This window comes from Giraffa tippelskirchi, chromosome 2 (genome assembly GCF_054371585.1).
Source record: "Giraffa tippelskirchi isolate mGirTip1 chromosome 2, T2T-mGirTip1v1.2.pri, whole genome shotgun sequence".
Lineage (NCBI taxonomy): Eukaryota > Metazoa > Chordata > Mammalia > Artiodactyla > Giraffidae > Giraffa > Giraffa tippelskirchi.
This window is the reverse complement of record NC_137276.1, coordinates 26,875,389-26,896,197: the sequence shown is the minus strand read 5'-3', so window position 1 is coordinate 26,896,197 and position 20,809 is coordinate 26,875,389. Positions and strand designations below refer to the sequence as shown.

At 36.7% G+C, this 20,809-nt stretch overlaps 1 protein-coding gene across 3 annotated transcripts in view; it reads right to left on the bottom strand.

Annotated features, from left to right (window-relative positions):
• PCGF6 (polycomb group ring finger 6) overlaps window positions 1-20,427 on the bottom strand; it is a 29,428-nt gene extending 9,001 nt beyond the window's left edge. For 2 of the 3 annotated variants that reach the window (XM_081544513.1, XM_081544516.1), the window contains exons 1-8: window positions 19,281-20,427; window positions 18,469-18,568; window positions 18,280-18,376; window positions 17,424-17,479; window positions 17,264-17,323; window positions 15,949-16,057; window positions 11,415-11,442; window positions 3,884-3,982 (exon numbers count right to left, since the gene is read on the bottom strand). In XM_081544513.1, the coding sequence (XP_081400639.1) occupies window positions 3,884-3,982; window positions 11,415-11,442; window positions 15,949-16,057; window positions 17,264-17,323; window positions 17,424-17,479; window positions 18,280-18,376; window positions 18,469-18,568; window positions 19,281-19,643 (912 nt within the window). In that variant the 5' untranslated portion in view covers window positions 19,644-20,427. The remainder of the gene's footprint in view (window positions 1-3,883; window positions 3,983-11,414; window positions 11,443-15,948; window positions 16,058-17,263; window positions 17,324-17,423; window positions 17,480-18,279; window positions 18,377-18,468; window positions 18,569-19,280) is intronic. The other variant, XM_081544517.1, reaches the window with a different exon arrangement.
• Window positions 20,428-20,809: the final 382 nt, after the last annotated feature.

Below are 20,809 nucleotides of genomic sequence, written 5' to 3'. Positions count from 1 at the left end.
CAACTACCACATTTCTGACTCCCAGAAGCAAAGCAGGTATTCACTGTTTGTTCAGTCCAGGCACAGGGAAACATACAATAGTTAGGTAAGTTTTCATATTAGTGCAGGGAAATTTTTACAAGCCAGCTCCGTAGATGCTAGGCAAGGGCCAACCTTGTAAGCCAGCCCTTCTAAAGACAGCAGCCTCGGGTCTGCTTTGTTAACTCTTTTCTGCATAATCTTTCTAACCTCTGGAGTATTAAGTCTTAGACAGGAAGGATAACTACAATATTTCTGAATCTCAGAGCAGAAATCAGAATGTGAAGATAGTCTTAAAGGAAGAAAAACCCTTAACTTTTTAAAAGCCAGATCACACTAAAGCTTCCAAGACAGAATTTTTCACTGAATGAGCCAGTGCCACACTCATCCCTCTTTGTTCATACATACTCTTTTCTTTGATAGAAAGTTCTTTTCTTCTTTATCTGGCCAAAAAAAAAAAAAAAAAAATCCATTCTGCAAATCCTTTGACAAATTCAGAGCTAAATCATTCACTCTGTGCTCCTGTTGCACTCATCATAGCCTACTGTCATTTTGTATCTTTCCCACACAGTTCTGAGTTGCCTGACAGCATGAATTTTCTGTCTCATGTTTGTACTGGATGCCAAGTACATAGATTGCTCAATTTAATATTAATAAATAGTAAATGAATGGTAGGGATATACCATATGACACATTAAAATCTCCGTAAAATAAATGATTTGGAAACAATTCAGTGGTATGGTTAAAGGTCCGTCTAGTCAAGGCTATGGTTTTTCCAGTGGTCATGTATGGATATGAGAGTTGGACTATAAAGAAAGCTGAGTGCCGAAGAATTGATGGTTTTGAACTGTGGTGTTGGAGAAGACTCTTGAGAGTCCCTTGGACTGCAAGGAGATCCAACCAGTCCATCCTAAAGGAGATCAGTCCGGGGTGTTCATTGGTAGGACTGATTTTGAAGCTGAAACTCCAATACTTTGGCCACCTGATGAGAAGAGCTGACTCATTTGAAAAGACCCTGATGCTGGGAAAGATTGAGGGCAGGAGAAGGGGACAACAGAGGATGAGATGGTTGGATGGCATCACCGACTCAATGGACATGGGTTTGGGTGGACTCTGGGAGTTGGTGATGGAGGGAGGCCTGGCGTGCTGTGGTTCATGGGGTCGCAAAGAGTCAGACACGACTGAGCGACTGAACTGAACTGAATATACTAAATAAATAATAATAAAAAGGAACTTATCAGGACTTCCCTGGTGATCCAGTGACTAAGAATCCCCCTGCCAATGCAGGGGACACAGGTTCTAGCCCTGGTCCAGGAAGATCCCACATACCTGAGGCAACTAAGCCTGTGCACAGCCTCAATTACTGAGCCCGTGTGTCACAATTACTGAGTCCATGTGCCTAGAGCCCAAGCTCTGCAACAAGAGAAGCCACCACAATGAGAAGCCCAAGCACCGCAAGGAAGAGTAGCCCCTGGTCAGGGCAGCTAGAGAAAGTTTGTGCACAGCAACAAAGACCCAGCACAGCCAAAAAGTAAAATAAATAAATAAATCTTAAGAAAAAAAACCTATCTTATAAGATGCAATTCAAAATTTACTACTACATCTTTTACATAGAAAATACTTAGTGATAAACATGATAAGCATTTTATAAACCAAAAATAAGATCAAATGATGTACAAAGGAATATACCACAAGAGTTGGTTTAAAAAAAAAAAAAGAAAGAAAAACAAGAAGATACAGTAAGACATCAATAAACTCAAAACACCACTAAATCAACCATGATAATTCAAAGACACTGGGATCTCTATATGAAAAAAAGCCACTCAGATAATTATTGATTTCTGATTTGAATTAACTTAAATCTCTTAAGAACATGTGATCTATATATTTTTTCTTTCAGAACTATCTTCCTTTTTTATTTTTATCTGCCACAAATAAATAATATCTTTAAAGGTATTTTATCATTTAACAATCCCTTAGTAATCATTCATTCCTGCTAGTAAATAACCATTCATGAAGGTCACATTATCTGTAAACAAAGCATACATTTTCTATTTGGAACTAAATGGTTTTAAAGAAGGTCAGCACAGAAGACTCAAGTGACTGGGTTGATCAAGAACTGTTTAATGGTTAACTATTAACCATTGGTGTGCTCAGTCCACAGGGTAGCAAAGAATCGGACAAGACTGAGTGACTGAACTGAATGGTTAACTAGCTCAATGTTTCATTCATATTAGAAGTAACTCTTGCTTATTTTCTCTTGTATTTAGAAAGCTTCAACAATTTTAGTCACAAATGGGTCTGCATAAGTGATAATTATCTGTTCTATTATTTTAACATTTTGATGAAATAGTAATTTATGAATGTTACCAGCTATATAGTACCTGAATTAGAAAAAAATATTTACCTAGAGAATGAAGAGCTGAGAGAGAAAATTAAAGACTGAAACAAATTTCAAAATGTTGAAAGCCTTGAATTCTATGAAATGAGGAAAAAATAAACCCACATTTTTATACAATAGAGTCAATTTAGAGTTTTGGCAACCAAATTTTTTAAAACACCAAATGTGAAATTTATCAATGGCTCTGATCAATATCTAGCCACAGAGGAAGTAATTTATACCCTAAAGAAAGCCTCTTGGGTGCCACTTCTTATTCTATATAATCAGGTGCAACTCTTCTGATTTCTGTTCTTAGAAATTAATAGACTATTACGGGATCACTCACAATTCTTTGTTCAGGAGTCTGTAAACAGCTATCTATTTCTCACCAAAAGACTAAGAATAAAGGTAATAAATAAGTAATTTCCAGTTTTCAGCTGCCATGAGATATAGCTAGCATTATGTCAAAGTCAGTAAGGGAAGTCACATCTAACTGCATTTAATATATATTTGGAGGAGGGCATGGCAACCCACTCCAGTCTTCTTGCCTGGAGAATCCCTATGGACTGAACAGCCTGGCAGGCTACAGTCCATGGCGTTGCAAAGAGTTGGACACGACTGAACAATATATATTTAGTACCAACAGATATTGATACTAAAAGCATAGCAAAATTTCAGCTAGTGTTAAAATATTTACTAACTTAATCTATAGTAAATAGGTATTTTAGAAAAAAATTATTCTGTGAAATTTTACACATGATGAAGAATAACAAAAAATCCCTTTTAAATTTGACTAATGAAACAGCAAAACTATATAAATGTGCATTTTCACTGGCCCACATTACTAAACTATGAGTATATTTACACTTTATATTCAATAATACATGGCGTTTGAGATTTTCATCTTACAATAGAAAGTATTATACAACTAGAATGGAATATTTTTTTCAATCCTTAGAAAAATAACAGAGTCGATACTAGATAGATATTTCACTTTTCGAGGTGTCCTGAGCTAGATACTGATACAAGGATGGCCTCTGAAGAGACTGAATGGATAGAAAAGTATACTTTTGCTCTACTATCAAAAAGAAAAGAGCTGGAGCTGAGGCTCTAGAAGCTCTTTAATCATTCTCATATCCTCAGCTTTTCTCTGACTCCCAGAGATGGTAATCAACAGCAGCAAGAAACAGCCAGTAAGTCAAATATGATTAAAATTTGGGGGTAGGGATCACTGTATACCAATATTCAATTACTCTTTATAATATCTACAATGTCATAAAATAAAAGCCACTACATGAAATCCTAGAGATGGTTCTTTCTTCAATATGCTAAAGGTAATCTCACAACTTCCTCTGTTTTTTAATATTTATTTTTATTTGGCTGTGCCAGGTCTTAGTTGCAGCATGTGGGATCTAGTTCCCAGACCAAGGACTGAACCCAAGCCTCTTGCACTGGAAGTGTGAAGTCCCAGCACATATACTCTACCTGACAGGCTGGATCAAGACCCATTTTTCTTCTGAGGAATTTTTCTACATGTCCAATAGTTGCTTCTCCTGAAACTCGGACAAACTTCTTTTCCAATGGCTACAAAAGTAAGCAAACAAACCAATTTCAGGTAAAAAATACATAAAATGCATAAACCTTAAAACACATTTTATAGCAAACATGATTCAAAAGATTTACAAAAGAAAAAATATCATGAAATTTGAGTTAATTTATCTATCCCAAACAAAAAAAGAATTTTTGCTTAGTTTCTCCTCTTTAAAAAATGTCAACAATTCTTTTTCTAATAGAAAGGCTTTAAAACTTAGAGCAAAATTTATTGACAGTGAATACCCAAGATTCAATGTCTAAAAGAACCTAGCTTCCTCAACAAAAAAACTGCAAGGAAAAAAAAAAAAAACAACCAATCAAAGAATAAGAGGAATCCATAGACTAAAAAAGACATAAGGCCTATAAATAAGAGATATCAACCAATTACAATGTATGGATCTTATTTGGATCCTGATTTTTAAAAATCTATAAAACAACTTTCATAGGAAATTTAAATAGCATGTAGATATTTGATTAAGGAATTACTGTTAATTTTTAAAACTATAGCATCATTGTTATATTTTTATAAAAAATCCTCATCTTTCAGAAACAAACTGAATTATTTACTGATAAAATGATAATCTTGGATTTGCTTGAAGATTATATAGGAGAAGTGATAAAGGTAAAGATGAACAGTAAAGATGAACTAAGATTGGCCATGATTTTATCATTATTGACATTAAGTAATATACATACATAGGCATTCATTTTACTATTGTCTACTTTTGTATGAGTTTGAAATTTTCTTGCAATAATGGAAAATAAAAAGATTAACATCTAAACATAAATGGCTGGAATCTGATCCAATGGTCTAAGGTGATGGGTAGAGAGACGATAGGGTTTTAAAGTAGAAACAAACTAAATGCTTACCCTGCTATTCTATCTCTGAGGCAATTAAAAGGATATTACTATTAACAAAAATGAAAAGCTGGGGTAATAAGAACTAAAAGGTACCTTTTAGGAAAACATAAAGTATTTTTCTAGAACTAGCAGAAAGGAATACTAGAATTGTTACCAAAAGGACCCAGGGAGGTTAAGCACATATTTGTCCCATGTAACAGCACTCAGCTCTCTTCTCTGTAATTTGGTTTCTTAAGAACTTTCCTAACAATAGCCTTATCCCTAAATACCATAGTGCAACAGATAGCATATTAAGTGCAAATATTCCACAGACAGACTGCCTGGGTTTAAACCCTGGTTTTGTAATTTTCTAGCTGCAAGTCTTTGGACAACTTGCTAAAGCTTTCTGTGTCTCCATTTCCCCATTTGTAAAGCACAGTTACTAGCAGCACCTACCTCACAGAATTATCACGAGGAAAAGGTGTTAAAAATGTGTGTGTGTGTGTGTGTGTGTGTTAGTTGCTCAGTTGTGTCCAACTCTTTGTGGGCCCATGGACTGTAGCCCACCAGGCTCCCCAGTCCATGGAATTCCCTAGGCAAGAATACTGAAGTGGGTTGCCAATTCCTCCTCCAGAGGATCTTCCTGACCCAGGGATTGAACCTAGGTCTCCTGCATTGCAGGTGGATTATTTACTGTCTGAGCCACCAGAGAAGCCCTAATATATGTAAATAACTATAAATAATTCCTGGCACACAGTACGTACTTAGTTATTACTAGTGTATTGATTTATTGTGCTCCTTTATGTGAAGGAATGTAATTAGAGGATCTAGTTGTCATCATGGATACTGACATAATGCAGACAAAAATGGCAAAGGTTTGTGCTTTTTTAACACAGGTGTAAGAATCATCTCGAAAATATATGGCAGTCTTTCTCACTAAGGAACAGAAACAGCAGTGCTCCAAGTGCAGTCTTGATGAAGGTGCTGGACTATAGGTAGCATTGCCTGAATAGCTTGAATCTTATCAAATGCCTTGAGAAGGTGCAATTCTGGGTCATCTAGCTAGATGCCTGCCTGGCAACAAGTGCATTTCTGAAGGTCAATTTCTCAGGTTTGCCATCTTAATAGTAGGCTTCTGGTATATCAACAGAGGATAGTTCAATATTCCTCATTTCTAGTTCTTGATGAACACTTCACCCCATGTGTTTATTAAGATTAATCCAACTTAGTTGAGGTTATCGATACTGTACTTTTTAGATTATCCAGGACAGAATTATGAAATCTGCCAACATCTGAAAGAAAACATTGGCCTTAGCTTTCAAAGTTGGGTTCTCACATGGTTACCTTTAGTCTTCATACTCCAGGCTCATAAGGTAACACTTTTTTTTGCTATAATTTTCAGATCCAGCTTTTTTAGAAGAAAATGTATCTTCTGATTTTTGCTTTTTTTTTTTCTTAAGGATATAACCCAGTTCTCACCTAAATGGTTAACTTAGGTTTTTCCTGCTACATCTAATAGCCTCCTACCATCTGCATATAAACAGAAAAGTAAAATTTCACAGAAGAATTATATTTCTTTGAAATTAAGCACAAAAATCTTCCCTACCACCTGTTAACACAGAAGGTCAATTTGATAAGAAAGCTGAAATAATAAGACAGAATCTATAGGGAGATTTAAGAGACATTCAGTTATTTTCTGGCTATAGAAAATGCATACTACTAAAAATATCTTTTAAAAAGATCAACTCATTTTACCTTGAAAAAATTCCTGCCTCTGTCAACTGAAAATAGTTACCAACCCAGTAGCAAGGTAAATCCCTAGCAACTAGACTGTAATTCTGAAATACCACCCAAGGATACCCTGGAGAAATGACCGGTTCTGTGTATGGGGCAAGAGATGTATGAGTTGAGTATGAAATATCTTGTTATTATAGCCATGATTATCTTAAGATATGACAATTTGAACATTAAAATAGATCACTAAAGTGGATTTAAACCACAAATATATTTAAATGCAAAGTAAAACAAAAACACTGATTAAGACTGGAGCATGCTAAAGAATCAACTCATTATTTTGAACCTGGTAAGTAAAGAGAAAGACTCCGTATTTATCCTTTCTTTCCTATATGAATGGTATTGCTGGCTAACCAAACAGAAGTTTCTCTTATAGAAGTATTTCAATAAACGGAGGAGGAATAACAACATCATTTTCCAACCCTATTAAGTTAATGGACTTGACATTGAGTACCAATACTTGTTAGCATTACAAAGACACACACAAAAACACAGAGACAAAAACACACACACACAAAAACAAAGAGACACAAATAACCAGACATTATGTGCCTCCAGATGGACAAAAACACCACCACCTATAAAGTATTCTTAGTTCCCTCAAGTTAAACCTGTATGATCAATACTCAGACTTAACTACCAGTTTATGAGCAAGACAGAAGAACTTGTTAAATTACAGAGATGCAACATCAAAATCCAATCTGTAGGAAACCATATAGCACAAATGACTCAGTTTTGTCAACAATGAACTGTGAGAAAAAAGAAACAGAAAACTTACAAATTTAAAGATCTATCAAGCAATCATAATGTATGAACATTATTTGGACTTTGATTTAAAATAAAACACTCAATGCAACTAAGATAAAAGTTTGTACACTGACTAGATATCTGGTAAGAAACATCTTTTTTTGTTCCCCACTTTCAATCTTTTGAAAAATCACAAACTTACAAAGAGGTTATAAGACTAGTAAAATGAAGATCCAGAAAGACTTCACCTACTTTATGAACTAGAATATTAACATACTGTTATATTTGCTTTATCTCTTCCAACATATATGTATGTGTGTGTACATACATGGACACTTATTATTTCTTAAGTTGCTGCTGCTTAGTCATTCAGTGTATCTGACTCTTTACAACCACATGGACTATAGCCCACCAGGATCCTCTGTCCATGGGATTCTCCAGGCAAGAATACTGGAGTGGATTGCCATGCCCTCCTCCAGGGGATCTTCCCAACCCAGGGATCGAACTCAGGCCTTCTGTATTGCAGGTGGATTCTTTTCCTGTCTGAGCCACTAGGGAAGCCCATTTCTTAAGTTACTTGCAGACATTGAGATATTTTACCCCTAAATATACCTGAAGTTATCTTCTCAGAATAAAGGGACTCTCCCTCATAACTACAATATAATTATGAGGAAATTTATAGACACATTCAGGAAATTTATAACAATACAATGCAATTATCTAAATGGGTCCAAATTCAAATTTTTCCAATGTCCTAATAATGTCCTTTGTATGTTGTTCTTATTTCAATCCAGAATCTAATGAAAGAATGCACACTACATTTTGTTGTCATGCTTCTCTAATTTCCTTTAATCTAGAATAGGTCTGTCACTTTATTTTTATCTTTCACAACACTGACATTTTTGTAACTTTTTGGTATGATACATGGTCACTAAAAAAAAGGGACTCATCTTTTAAGACTACTGAAATACTTTACAGAGGAAGTGGCAAAATGCCAGGGATTTGTTTCAGAAAAACATTAGAAAGAAGGGAAGTGTGGGAGTCCCTGGTGGTCCAGTGGTTAAGATTCAGAGCTTTTGTTGCCATGGCACGGGTTCAATCTCTGCTTGGGAAACTTGAGATCCCACAAGCCCTGTGGCAAAGTCCCCCAAAAAAGAAGGGAAGTGGATGGAATTATAAAAGAAATTCAACTGGTCATTAGTTAACTGGTAAAACTGTGTGATGGATGCATGGAGGTTCTATTCTGTCTACTTTTCGGTATTTTCAAACATTTTCATAATTAGAAGTTAAAGAAAAAAAGATTCCTGGGAAAAATTTTCTGACATGTATTACTGCTTGGTGAAATATTTTTAAATTGAAAGCAGCAAACAGACTTTATGATTGTCATGCCGTAAGTGTATGTGGTGAAAAGTTTAACTAGGCATTATCTTAGCCAGACATATTTATTTGAACTCCAAGATAAGAAATAAAAGCAGCTTTTTAAGCAGTAGATTATACTGAGCTATAATATAAAAAACTGTAACTAGAACTCCCCTATAAATGCAGAATTAAAAGAAAAATGATAAAATTGCCAAAGTGTTAGCTAAGAAAGTATTTTTTAAAAAGACTGTTTTAGCAAAGTAAGAATAGTCAAAAAATGCAAAAATAAGATCATTTGTTTCTAAAACAATACATTCATTACCTCATACAGACATAACACTGGAATCTTTAGTTAACACTGAAAACTTAATGTTTCAAAACTTTAATAATAGTATAAATAAACTCCTATAAGCTTAGCTTTATCAATTCAAAGTCAATCTTGTTTTAAATAAATCCCACCCTTTTCCTATCCCAACTGCTTCCTGGCCCCCATTCCCCAGGCTTGTTTTGAAACAAACCCCTTACATATCATTTTCTTTGTAAATACTTCAGCATGTATCTCTAAAATACAAGAACTCTTCTCAAAAACATAATACTACCACCATACTTTAAAATGCCTTAATGTCAGAAAATAGACAGTTGAATTGTACAAATTTCACCAACTGTCTCAATTTTTTTACGTAGTAGAAAACGATCTTATTTTTAGGGTTGTCATTAGAGAGAGAATAAAAATTTTAATTTATGTATATATTATTTTTATCAGATATATTTTTGTTTTCTCAAAATGTATGCACTAAATTTATTACAAATAATGCTTCTATTTGAAGTTTTCTTGGCCTTGGCTTGAAGTTTACAATTCAGTGGTTTTTAGTGTATTTATATAGTTGCGCATCTATCACCATTACCTAATTTCAGAACATTTTCATCACCCAAAAGAAACACATACCAATTAGTAGTCACTCCCAACTTCCTCTCACCCGCCAGCGTCTGGCAACCACTAATCTACTCCGTATCTCTATGCTTTTGCCTATGCTGGACATTTCATGTAAGTGGAAGCAAATAACACGTGGTCTTTTGTGCCTGGCTTCTTTCACTTAAACGTCTTCAAGGTTCATCTATGTTGTAGCATGTATCAATACTTCATTCCTTTGTATGGCCACATACTGTTTTATTACATGGATATATATTTGGTTTATCCATTCATCAGTTGATAGACATTTATGTTGCTTACAACTGGGGGCTATCGCCTCATAAATTTTTTAGTTTTCAAATCCTATCCAAATAAACACCATACACTGATATCCCTTGAGCTTCTTCTAATCAATATATTCTATCTACATGCTCCCTCTTTATGTCTTTCCCTTTTTTTTGCTGAAGAAACAGAACTGTTTGCCCTTGTCCTGTAGTTTTCCAGTATCTAGATTTGGCTTATTATATCCCTACAGAGTAATTAAATAAGTTCCTGTGTCCCCTGGATTTCCTATAAATTAGTAATCCAGGGGTGTGATCAGCTTCACATTTGTTTTAGCAAGAACACTTCATAGATGGCAGGCAATGTCATATTTCTTTGATGTGTGAGGGTCCAAATTACATACATATTCTAAGTGCACATGTGCTTTTGTGGAACTAATAGGCTAATATTCCAACTTAATTTTTATTTCTTTCTTCATGAGACTTTTATATTCTGTTGGCTCACCTGGTTATTACAGGTCACTACACAGATGTCTTCAGTGAACTCTAGGAGCCTATGATTATACTTGTCCCATATAGAAACTTTTATGCTACTTTCCCACCCACCACACTATGAAAGGACTTCCTAAAGTTTATCACCATAAGTTTGGTATTTTACAACTTAGAAGAGGTTAAAAGTTACCAAACCTAACACTGCATCCCCTCCATCACAATGATCTCTGAGAAAAACCTGTAATATACTTCGTCCAAAAAAGTACTCATCTATTCCTACGTGTCACCTCATGTCCCTTAAGCCACTACAGTCACCAAACAAAACACTATGCCCAACCAGGTGTAATTCACCCATATTTTTGTACAGACTTTGACAAAGTCACTGAAAATCTAAGCAGATCAAAGTCAGTTATTTCTTTATATTTTTATAATCTCAAGTAACTATAAGGTCTGATTTACCCCCTTTAAAAAAGTCTCCTTCTCCTGAGTGACTCATACTACAGGAGCTACAGTGCACAGTGGCACCTGTGATTCTGAAGCCTTTAAGACAACTCTGAACTTAAGAATTCATTCTTACTGCTAAAGTTTCACTAAATGATTGAAGTAAAAAGTTGAGGCAAGTTAATTTGAACCAAAGATGTTACATGAAAATGAAATTATAAGTTCATATTTAACTCTAAATGCCAACTATGCAAAAAATGCTTTGAAATAATTTTTAATCACCAAATCAGTAGAGCATTTGGCTTCACTTTTAAAAATTATTCACTTATTTTTCCTTAGACCATTGTTGTGAAATAATAATAAATCCCTACTTAATAACTTTTTTCTCAAAAATCTATTATAAGAGAGCATTATTGAATATATAATCCAAATTTCAACAAGTTTTATTTCTAAAACACTTTTTATTGTTATCAAAGACAGTCTCCACATGATTGTTAATCTTAAATTTGTGTGCTATAGGGCCCTCTTGTAAAGCAAATGAAAAATAAAAGTAAAATACCTTAAAATGTCCTGTGCCTTCATTAGCACTGAAAAATGAAAGCAAAATTAATCAATTTTAAACTATATATTTAATTATATAACACAGAAAAATAACATAAATATTTGAGAAACATCAATTTAATTTTAAAACAGTCATCTAACCCTTTATGAAATGAACAGATACAGTTAATTGTCATATCTGCCACCTAGTGGTAAGGTAAAGGCAGTTTTATACCATAGTTTATTTTGCTTTGTATATTTTCTTCCAGGAATCAAAAGCATAGTCTTAATATTTAGATTTCCCCCACATACAGCATTCTAACATTTTCCAGTTTAAAGTAAAAAGTCTTTTTCTTTATCATAATTAATGTGTTTTTTTCTTGACAGTAACATTTACAAGATAGAGTCCTTACAAAAAAGCTGCTACATTTCCTCTTGTTTTACTTGTAGCATAATTACCTGGGCATGATTTACTCAGTTTGTCTTTCCCCTACAAGGACAAAACCTTTTGATTAAATCAAGTACTCATATCATGAAGAGACAAGGAACAAACTTTTTTGAGCAGCTACTATGCACCAGGAGTTATATTAAGTCTTCATATATTATGAATGCTTTTCATTCAGTCCTCACAGTAGCCCTGTAAATCAGGCATTAGAATCTCTAGTATATAGATAAGGAAAATTAAGCTTAGAGATGATGAATAACTTACTTAGGGTTACAGAGCCAGGAAGTAATAAAGCTGGGTTTCAAACACAGGTGTACGTATCAAGGCCCACATTCCTTTTTTTTTTTTTTGCCACGCTGCCCAGTATCATAGTTCCCTGAACAGAGATTAAACCTGGGTCATGGGCCATGGGCCATGGCAGTGAGAGTTGCAGAGTCCTAACCACTGGACAACAAGGGAATTCTTAAAGACCACATTCTTTCTTTCCTATCATGTGAAGATTAGGCAAGTTCACAATAGCATCATCTAGAGTATTCTTATAATACAAAGACATTAAAATACAATATACAAGTTTTAACTATTTATAAAGTATGTTATATTGACATAAATATAAAACATAATTTATGTATACATATTATATATAGACTTGAACCTAAGATTATAACATAATCTTAAGAGTTATAAAATATTCTCAGGAATTCCCTGGTGGTCCAGCGGTTAGGACTCAGCACTTTCACTGCTGAGGGTGTGGGTTCAATCCCTAGTCGAAGAACTAAGATCCAGCAAGCCGTGTAGCCAAAAAATAAATAAATAACATCAAATAAAGTAAAACATCCTCTTCTTCATCATAAGAATTATCTCTATAGAATCCATGATGCATGGGCATCTGGCTTCTGCTTAAATGTCTAAAGAGACAGCTTCTTATGGATAAGTCAGTTCACTCTATTTGTGGGCAACTTTAGAAACTGCTTGCTTGCACTGAATCAAATGTTTCTCTCTGTAACATACTTACTGGCCCTAGTTTCACCTTTTGGTGCTCTTGTGAATTAGATTCAGTTTTTCTGCCACCACACATGACACGGTTTTCACACCTTTTACTATTCTGATTACACCTCCATTTACCAACAGCTCTCTTAAAATGTAGTGCCCAGAGCTGAACATAAGACCCTAGTTGGCTAGCATAGCTTACAGTGGCATAGCAACTCTGGTTTACTAACACCACTGAGCTTAAGATTACATTAAATTTTTGCCGTATCTTCTTTCATATACTCTCATGTGAGCCCATTTTCTTTACCAGGCAGATGCTGTACATATTACGGCACCAGACTAACCTTTATTTCTGAATGAGCCTGCATTATTTCAATATGCATATATTATAGTAGTTTAGACATGTGAGGAATACTACATGTAGATTCTTATGACAATCCTGTGAGTTGGCATTATAATCTCCAATTTAGAAATATGGAAACCGATGACCAGAGAAGTTAAGCTACATCCTAAGGGTTACATACCTTGAGTTATGCTCTTTCTGTATACACTATATTGCCTGTCTAATATTATTTCTTTTTATAATTTTCTACCTTACACATAGAAACTGAAAAACAAAAAGAAGTACTGTACAAGACTATCTTAAGATCACAAAAGATGCATACCAAATTTGGAGGTGGAGGTGGGGAATCTCACTTCATGCTCATTCCAGTGGTTGAAAAATCACTGTCCACAGGCTGAACCCAGCTCAGTATTTTTGCTCCTCCAATTCAAGCAGGTCATTAGCTGGATCAAATTTACCCTTGTACTTGCATCAGGTTAAAAATTCCACCTGCAATTTGTCCTACCGTGAAAGAGCTTCCTATGGGTTACCCTCAGTAGCCTGACTTCAGGGGTAACACCAAGCTTTTCAATGTAATAAACATGTGGGATTTAACTCTGAGGACTGGTGACTTCAAAAGGACTTCTTGCCACATTGGAAGCTTTCTTCCCCATAACCATTTAAAAACAGATAAAAGACTACTTTCTGATGTAGACAGATTACTCATCATAATCAACAACACATAAGGGTCAGTTCTCTCGTTTTACAGACAGGGAAGCTGAAGAAGCTAAAATCTACAAGTTACATGTGGCCAAGGGCCATGGCTGACTTATTCAAATTACATTCCCAACAGTTAGCAGACTGCTGTGCTGGTACACAGCAGCACCTTAGTAAGCATCTAATGCATTAACAGAAAGTGGTTAGTCCAATTTTACAAAGCTATATAACAAAGGAGTCAGACTTAAACAGAGATCTTCTTATTCCAAGTGAGGGCTTCTTTTTTTCTACAGCAGGGAATGTGTTAAAAATGGAACAGCCCTGGTAAATGGTAATGACTGCTTTGAGCACTGTGGTCAAGCATGTCACGATTAAGTACTGATTTGTGCTGCTGGCAGAGGCAGAGATAATGTTGCACACTTGGTACATTTTTGCCATCTTTACATTACTGCCACTTTTCAAAAAAGGTTTAAAAAAAGTCAGTTCCTATTGTGCATTAGTGGAAAAGGTTACATTTCCCCAAAATAATGTTTCAGAAATACAAATTCCTTTCAATTTTCAATTTTAATTAACTAGACTTATTAAAAATCAAGTTACATGGTAAAAAGTCAAATACAATGAAAAGTAAGACTTTTTCTGATCATAGATTCATGAACTCCAGTGCCCTTTTACAGAAGTAACTGCTGTCAACATTTTCTTAAATATCCTTTCAGAAATGGTCTATCCTTGTTGTGGCGGGGGGATAGATACATACACACACACATATGTCCACCACCCCCTTTTTAAAAAAACATAAACGAGCACATGCTATATATTCTCTTCTACATCTTATTTTTTTCACTTAAGAAAGTGAGTTTTGGCAATTGTTCCATACTAGCACATATGTTACTAGCACATGCTCATGTTCCACATACCATTAATTTACTAGTTCCTTTTTGGACACTTAGGCTGAAACACATTCTTTAATAACAGAAAGTGCTGTTTTAAAGTTTGGTATTATATGATTTCTTATTCTTCTAAAGAGATCTTTATTTCATTTATCATAAAACACTACTATGTGGGCTCAGTGGAGGCATAAGAATGGTTTCTCACCTCTCAGGGATCCATAATATTTGAGAACACAGGATGGATACATAAAGAGATAAATACAACATAGTACAAGCTAGATACTAAATAAGTAATACAGGCAACCTCGAGTTATAAGGAGGAAGTGACTGAGAAGTCAAATAGTCATCAGGGACATAAAATGGAGGATCTAGATTTTACAAGAAAGGCATTTTAGTTTATCCTGCAAACCATGTAATTATTTCAAAAACTACAGTTTGATACAGGCCAACTCTATGATGACAGTTGGTCTAACAATGCTGCGATATAATGGAGTACACTATATGTTACAGTGTTGGAAAGAAGCAATTCATATGAATTAGGGAGATATCCAATTTTTGGAAAATAATTTGGCAAAACCAAGTAAAGCTGAAGTTGAACATATCCTAAGACTCAACAAATCTACACTCTTAGAGAACTATCTCACACAGATGCAAGGAGATCTGTAAAAAATGTTTAAAGCAACACTGTGTACAATAGCAAAAAAAAACTGAAAACAACCTAAGTGCTTCAAAGTACAAGCAAAGATAAATTATGTATGTTTATTTTAAGGGAACACCCAGTGAAAATGAGTCAACTAGTTATACATTTTAACATGGATGAATCATACAGTGCTAAGTGAAAAAAGTTGGAAAACATAGTATGACACCATTTAAGGTTTTTAAATGGACAAAAACAATTCTACATATTGTTTAGGAATACATACACATGTGGTAAACACATAAAAAAATGCATGGGAATGACAATCATTACTTTTAGGAGAGTAGTTAACCTCTAAGGGAAGCAGGGAATGAATAGGGAGAGGTAGCCAAGTGCCTTCTGCCATAATAGCACGGTTGATTTTGAAAGCCAGATGATAGAGATGTAAGTAGTTATTGTGCTACTCTCTAGTACCTTAGCTCAGGATGCTTTTGTAACTGTTGGGACTTTCAGATTTCTTTATTTTAAAGTTTAGAGGTAGAGGTTTAGGGTACTCACCCAATAAACTCTAGTAATAAAGACATGTCAAGTTCAGGTGGAATACGAAACACTGATTCTAAGACTTTCTTAGTTCTTCCTTTGCTTGAAGGGACTGGCTGTGGAACAGCTATTTGATAGCCAAACAAAAAAGTTGAGTTAGAATAAAAACTTCATAAATTGAGATCTCGGAAAAATAACTACACAGATTTAACTATGTTGACTATTTAAAAGATCATAAAGCACTCACTCTCCCTTTTTTAAATAACATTAGCTAACCTGTCAGAGCCAGTGAAATTACTGACAAGCCTGGGGTGCGCTCCACAGTGGAAGGCAGACATATGTGGCTGGTTTATCAGGGCCACAGAGAAAGCTCAGCATAAAACCAACAATAGGTGTGGGTAATCCTTAATAAGCACTACTATGTGCCAGGGCTCATGCTCAGCACTTTTTATATGCACTATCGGATTTAACCCTGATTATAATTCCATGGCATAGGTACTACTGCTTTTTTTTTAATTGAAGTACGTTATGTACTTTAACTGTACAGAAAATGAGATTCAACTTAATGAGATTACGCAATTTGCCTAAAGTCACCCACATAGTAAGTGGAAGAAGGAGGATTTAAACTCAAATCTAACTTCCATACTATGACATTGCTACTGCTGCTAAGTCGCTTCAGTTGTGTCTGACTCTGTGCGACCCCATAGACGGCAGCCCACCAGGCTCCGCCGTCCCTAGGATTCTCCAGGCAAGAATACTGGAGTGGGTTGCCATTTCCTTCTCCAGTGCATGAAAGGGAAAAGTGAAAGTGAAGTCGCTCAGTCATGTCCGACTCTTAGCGACCCCATGGACTGTAGCCTACCAGGCTCCTCTGTCCGTGGGATTTTCCAGGCAAGAGTACTGGAGTGGGATGCCATTGCCTTCTCCGCACTATGACATTACCATCACCATAAAACTAGTATTTGAGCAGTTACTATGTTCCAGGCACTGTTTTAAGTGCTTTGCATTACTCAGTGAGTCCTTACAACAACTTTATAAAGTGCTACAATTATCTTAACCTGCTTTATAGAAGAAGAACCTGAAACACTGAAGTCATCTGCCCAAGTTATACACCTAATAAGATGGCAGAGCCAGGATCACAATCCAGCTCCAGAGCCTCTACTTGTTAAGCCTTAAAAATTGGATTACAGTAAGTCATTGCCTTCAAAATCTTTCTCTCTCTCTGATCAAAAAATAACCAGCTATCACCAAAAAAGAACCTCAAAGGGAGTGAATTTTATTAAGTTAGTATTTTTTAATCTATAAATACATTATGATACACACCCAAACTTACCAGGTTTAGGTACTTCTAGACCTCTTTCTTTATAGAAATCATGCATTTGCTTTTTTTCTCCTAAAAAATGATAAAACACAGACTAAATTACACTTAAAATATAACTAGTAGAGTCAGAAGAGATTCTGGGATTTACAACTAGGTAATAAAATAAACTTACTTTCCTCTAGATTGATCACTAATTTGTACACTATGTCTTGTAACTGTCGGTCCAACCTAATAAAAGGAAAGGATGGAGAATACCTCAGAATTCAGAAAAATGCATTTGGTACAGAGTGAACGATGCTCTTTGTAAGTAACTGTTTTCTCTTAGGAGTGAATATCTCCTTTCTCAGAGGTGAGTTACTTTTAGGTAGCACTACTGGTTCTCTTCTAAGAGAACCTCAAGTAATTACACATAGTCATAATTACAAGTAATTATAGACTCTTGAACAGTTTGCTAAATTGTTCCATGTGAACTGGTCTTATTTCCTAAATAAGAATGTGAGTTTGAGGGCAGAGACAGTACTTAAAAATTCTGTGTATCATCTGCAACATACTCTTCTATGAAGTAATAAAAACATAATAGTATTTGCTAAACAAATGAAAGCAGTCCACTTTTAGTGTTTTTCTTCCCTTAGCAAACTGAGCATGAACTGAAAATTTGATTAATAAGCCACAGTGACCTATGACAGATAGGTTTTTCTAAAGAAGCCAGTTATTTCAGTTATTACTTTTAAAAATAGAATTCTAGATACACAGAAAATGACAAGCCTAAACTAGCCTCATCAACTTTAGTGATGGAATTAAATTCCTCAAGAAAAGAGGTCTGTACCTTTTTTTTTTTTTCTTTTAAGGTTTACAGCAGATGTCACAGTGCCTGGTACACAGTAAGTGCTCTATATGTATTTCTTTAAAGAATATGCATTTCCCTTTCTCATCACTTTGAGATAGGTCAAGAATTTATAACCAACTACACAATTTCAATCTTTCAGAAAAAGTATACCTAAAATATAAATGTTACTTATTTTTCTTACCTTATATTGTAAAGAGGTTGTGTCTGATGTACTACTATGTTGCATTTTGGACATCTGTTGCTATAGTAAAAGTGTCTGACAATGCAGCTTTTACAAACTGTTGGGAAAAAATTGTTGGAATTAGAATGTTTTCAAGACATTTCAAAAACTTACTATATTATTTGGAAATGTAATGAACTATACGCTTACATGTATGAAGACATTCTGTAATGGTAGTTGCATCTATTAAATAACCTTTGCAAATGGAACACAAGATGTACGGAGTCAGCTCAGAGAGATTGATCAGGCGCTGCAAATGCAATGGAAATAGGTTACAAGTCCTTGCCAAGTCATAATTCCTAAATTTTTTTTATCAACAATGTGTAGTTTACTTTGCAACATGGAAACATGTTCTAATACCTCAGACCCTTCAAATACTCTCAAGGTTACAATAATACAATATGAACCAATGTTTCAAAAAGATCTCATTCTTTTTGGAGCTACTGTATATTGCCAGATGAAGGGCATCTTACTTTATGAATTATCACAAAATGGACAAACTTTCCAGATACTGGTGTTTAATACACAAATTCTGACTGGCTGGGTTATACTGTCTGAATTAACGAAGAACGCGCTGCCTCAATTAAAAAAAAAAAAATCTTCCCAATTAGATTGACTAGGTGGGGAAGGGTTTCCTCCACACTCTCAACATCCTGTAGAACTGGACTGTACTCCCAGCCACTGTAAGCTTCTAGAAGGCAGGAGAACTGTACCCTTGGCGCCTACATCCCTGGGACGCAGAAGCTTCAATAATGAGTGAGTCGGACGCAAAGAGCTTAAGTGACTGCCGGAATCTTACAAAATGAGTTGGCAGGGACAGAAGGCCAGTCCGCGCCACAAGCAGGCAGCGCAAGGAGAGGTGAGGGTGGACTCCAATGCCAAAGGATGCAGCGGTGAGCGGGGACATCCGGCCCGGCCCTAACGGAGGAGGGCCGGCGTGGTCAAACAGGGGCTATCAATACCTCCTCCTCGTCCTCGGAGTCCGGCCGGCCCCCCTCCAGCCTCAGCGAGAAGTGGCTCATCTCTTCCTCTTCTTCCTCCTCTTCTTCTTCCTCCAGGTCCTCATCTTCTTCCAACTCCTCGTCCTCGTCCTCGAATCGGCCCCTCAAGCGGCCCAGGCTGCGCTGCGGCTCCAGCTCAGGGGGCCGGGAGCCCGAGCAGCCCGGATCCCCCGCCTCGGGTAGGGGCGGCGGGCCCTCCTCACCCGCTGCGGGCGCCGGAGTGAGGGCAGGCGGGGAGACGGGAGGCGGCGGCGGCATCCTTGCGGCTCCCTCGGCCTTGGCAGCGCCCGCGTTGCCTGCGGTTACCGCCGGGACCCCCTCCATACCGTAGGTAGAGAACAGACGAGGCGAGACCAGGTGGCTGGATAGCGCGGGAGTTCCGTCCGCCTGCCTGAGCTGCCAACGCGCAGGCGCTAGAGGCCTGCAGGGCCCGCTGGGAAATGTGGTTCACCGCCCCTCACCTAAGCCGGGCGGTAGGCAGAGCCACTCAGGTATATGAGGCGGGCCTTGCAGGCCACAACTTAGAATAACCTCACCCATTTTCTACTTCGAAAGACTGATGCGCTCTACACTGCTTTCTAAAAACGACGGAATTGGTTCCTTGTAGACAACAATATTGTGTTTGCATCGATAGATGCGCGGAGCCCTGAAATAGTTGCTATAACGATGTTGCATTATGAATAATAATGATTTCAACTTGAGTACCAGTGATGTTGTTCTGTGCAAGAATATTTCTATTAGGAAGTATGAAGTTTCTACTTTGAAATACGTAAGTTTATTTGGAGGAATTAATGCTTGTATTGCCACACGGTGGAAAGTTAATCATAATTCAAAGGCCATTTATGATTCCCCATCACATAAAGGAAAGCCCATTCTATTTAATTCAGCAAACATTTATTGAGGGCCTGATGAAGCAGGAACTGAGACCTACCAATGCATCTCAATCCCCCAATCTTATTAGAAGAGAGATTTGGAGCTGCTACTGCTGCTAAGTCGCTTCAGTCGTGTCCGACTCTGTGCGACCCCATAGACGGCAGCCCACCAGGCTCTTTCGTCCCTGGGATTCTCCAGGCAAGAATATTGGAGTGGATTGCCATTTCCTTCTCCAGTGCATGAAAGTGAAAAGTGAAAGTGGAGTCGCTCAGTCGTATCTGACTCTTCGCGACCCCATGGGCTGCAGCCTACCAGGCTCCTCCATCCATGGGGTTTCCCAGGCAAGAGTACTGAGTGGGGTGCCATCGCCTTCTCCGGATTTGGAGCTGGTGTACTTTATTCTTGGTAAGATATTGGTGACTAATGTTGTGAAGTTTGGAAGCCAGATTCAGAGAGGAGTCTGTTCAGTTCAGTTCAATTCAGTCGCTTAGTCGTGTCTGACTCTTTGTGACTCCATGAATCGCAGCACGCCAAGCCTCCCTGTCTGTCACCAACTCCCGGAGTTTACCCAAACTCATGTCCATCGAGTCGGTGATGCCATCCAACCATCTCATCCT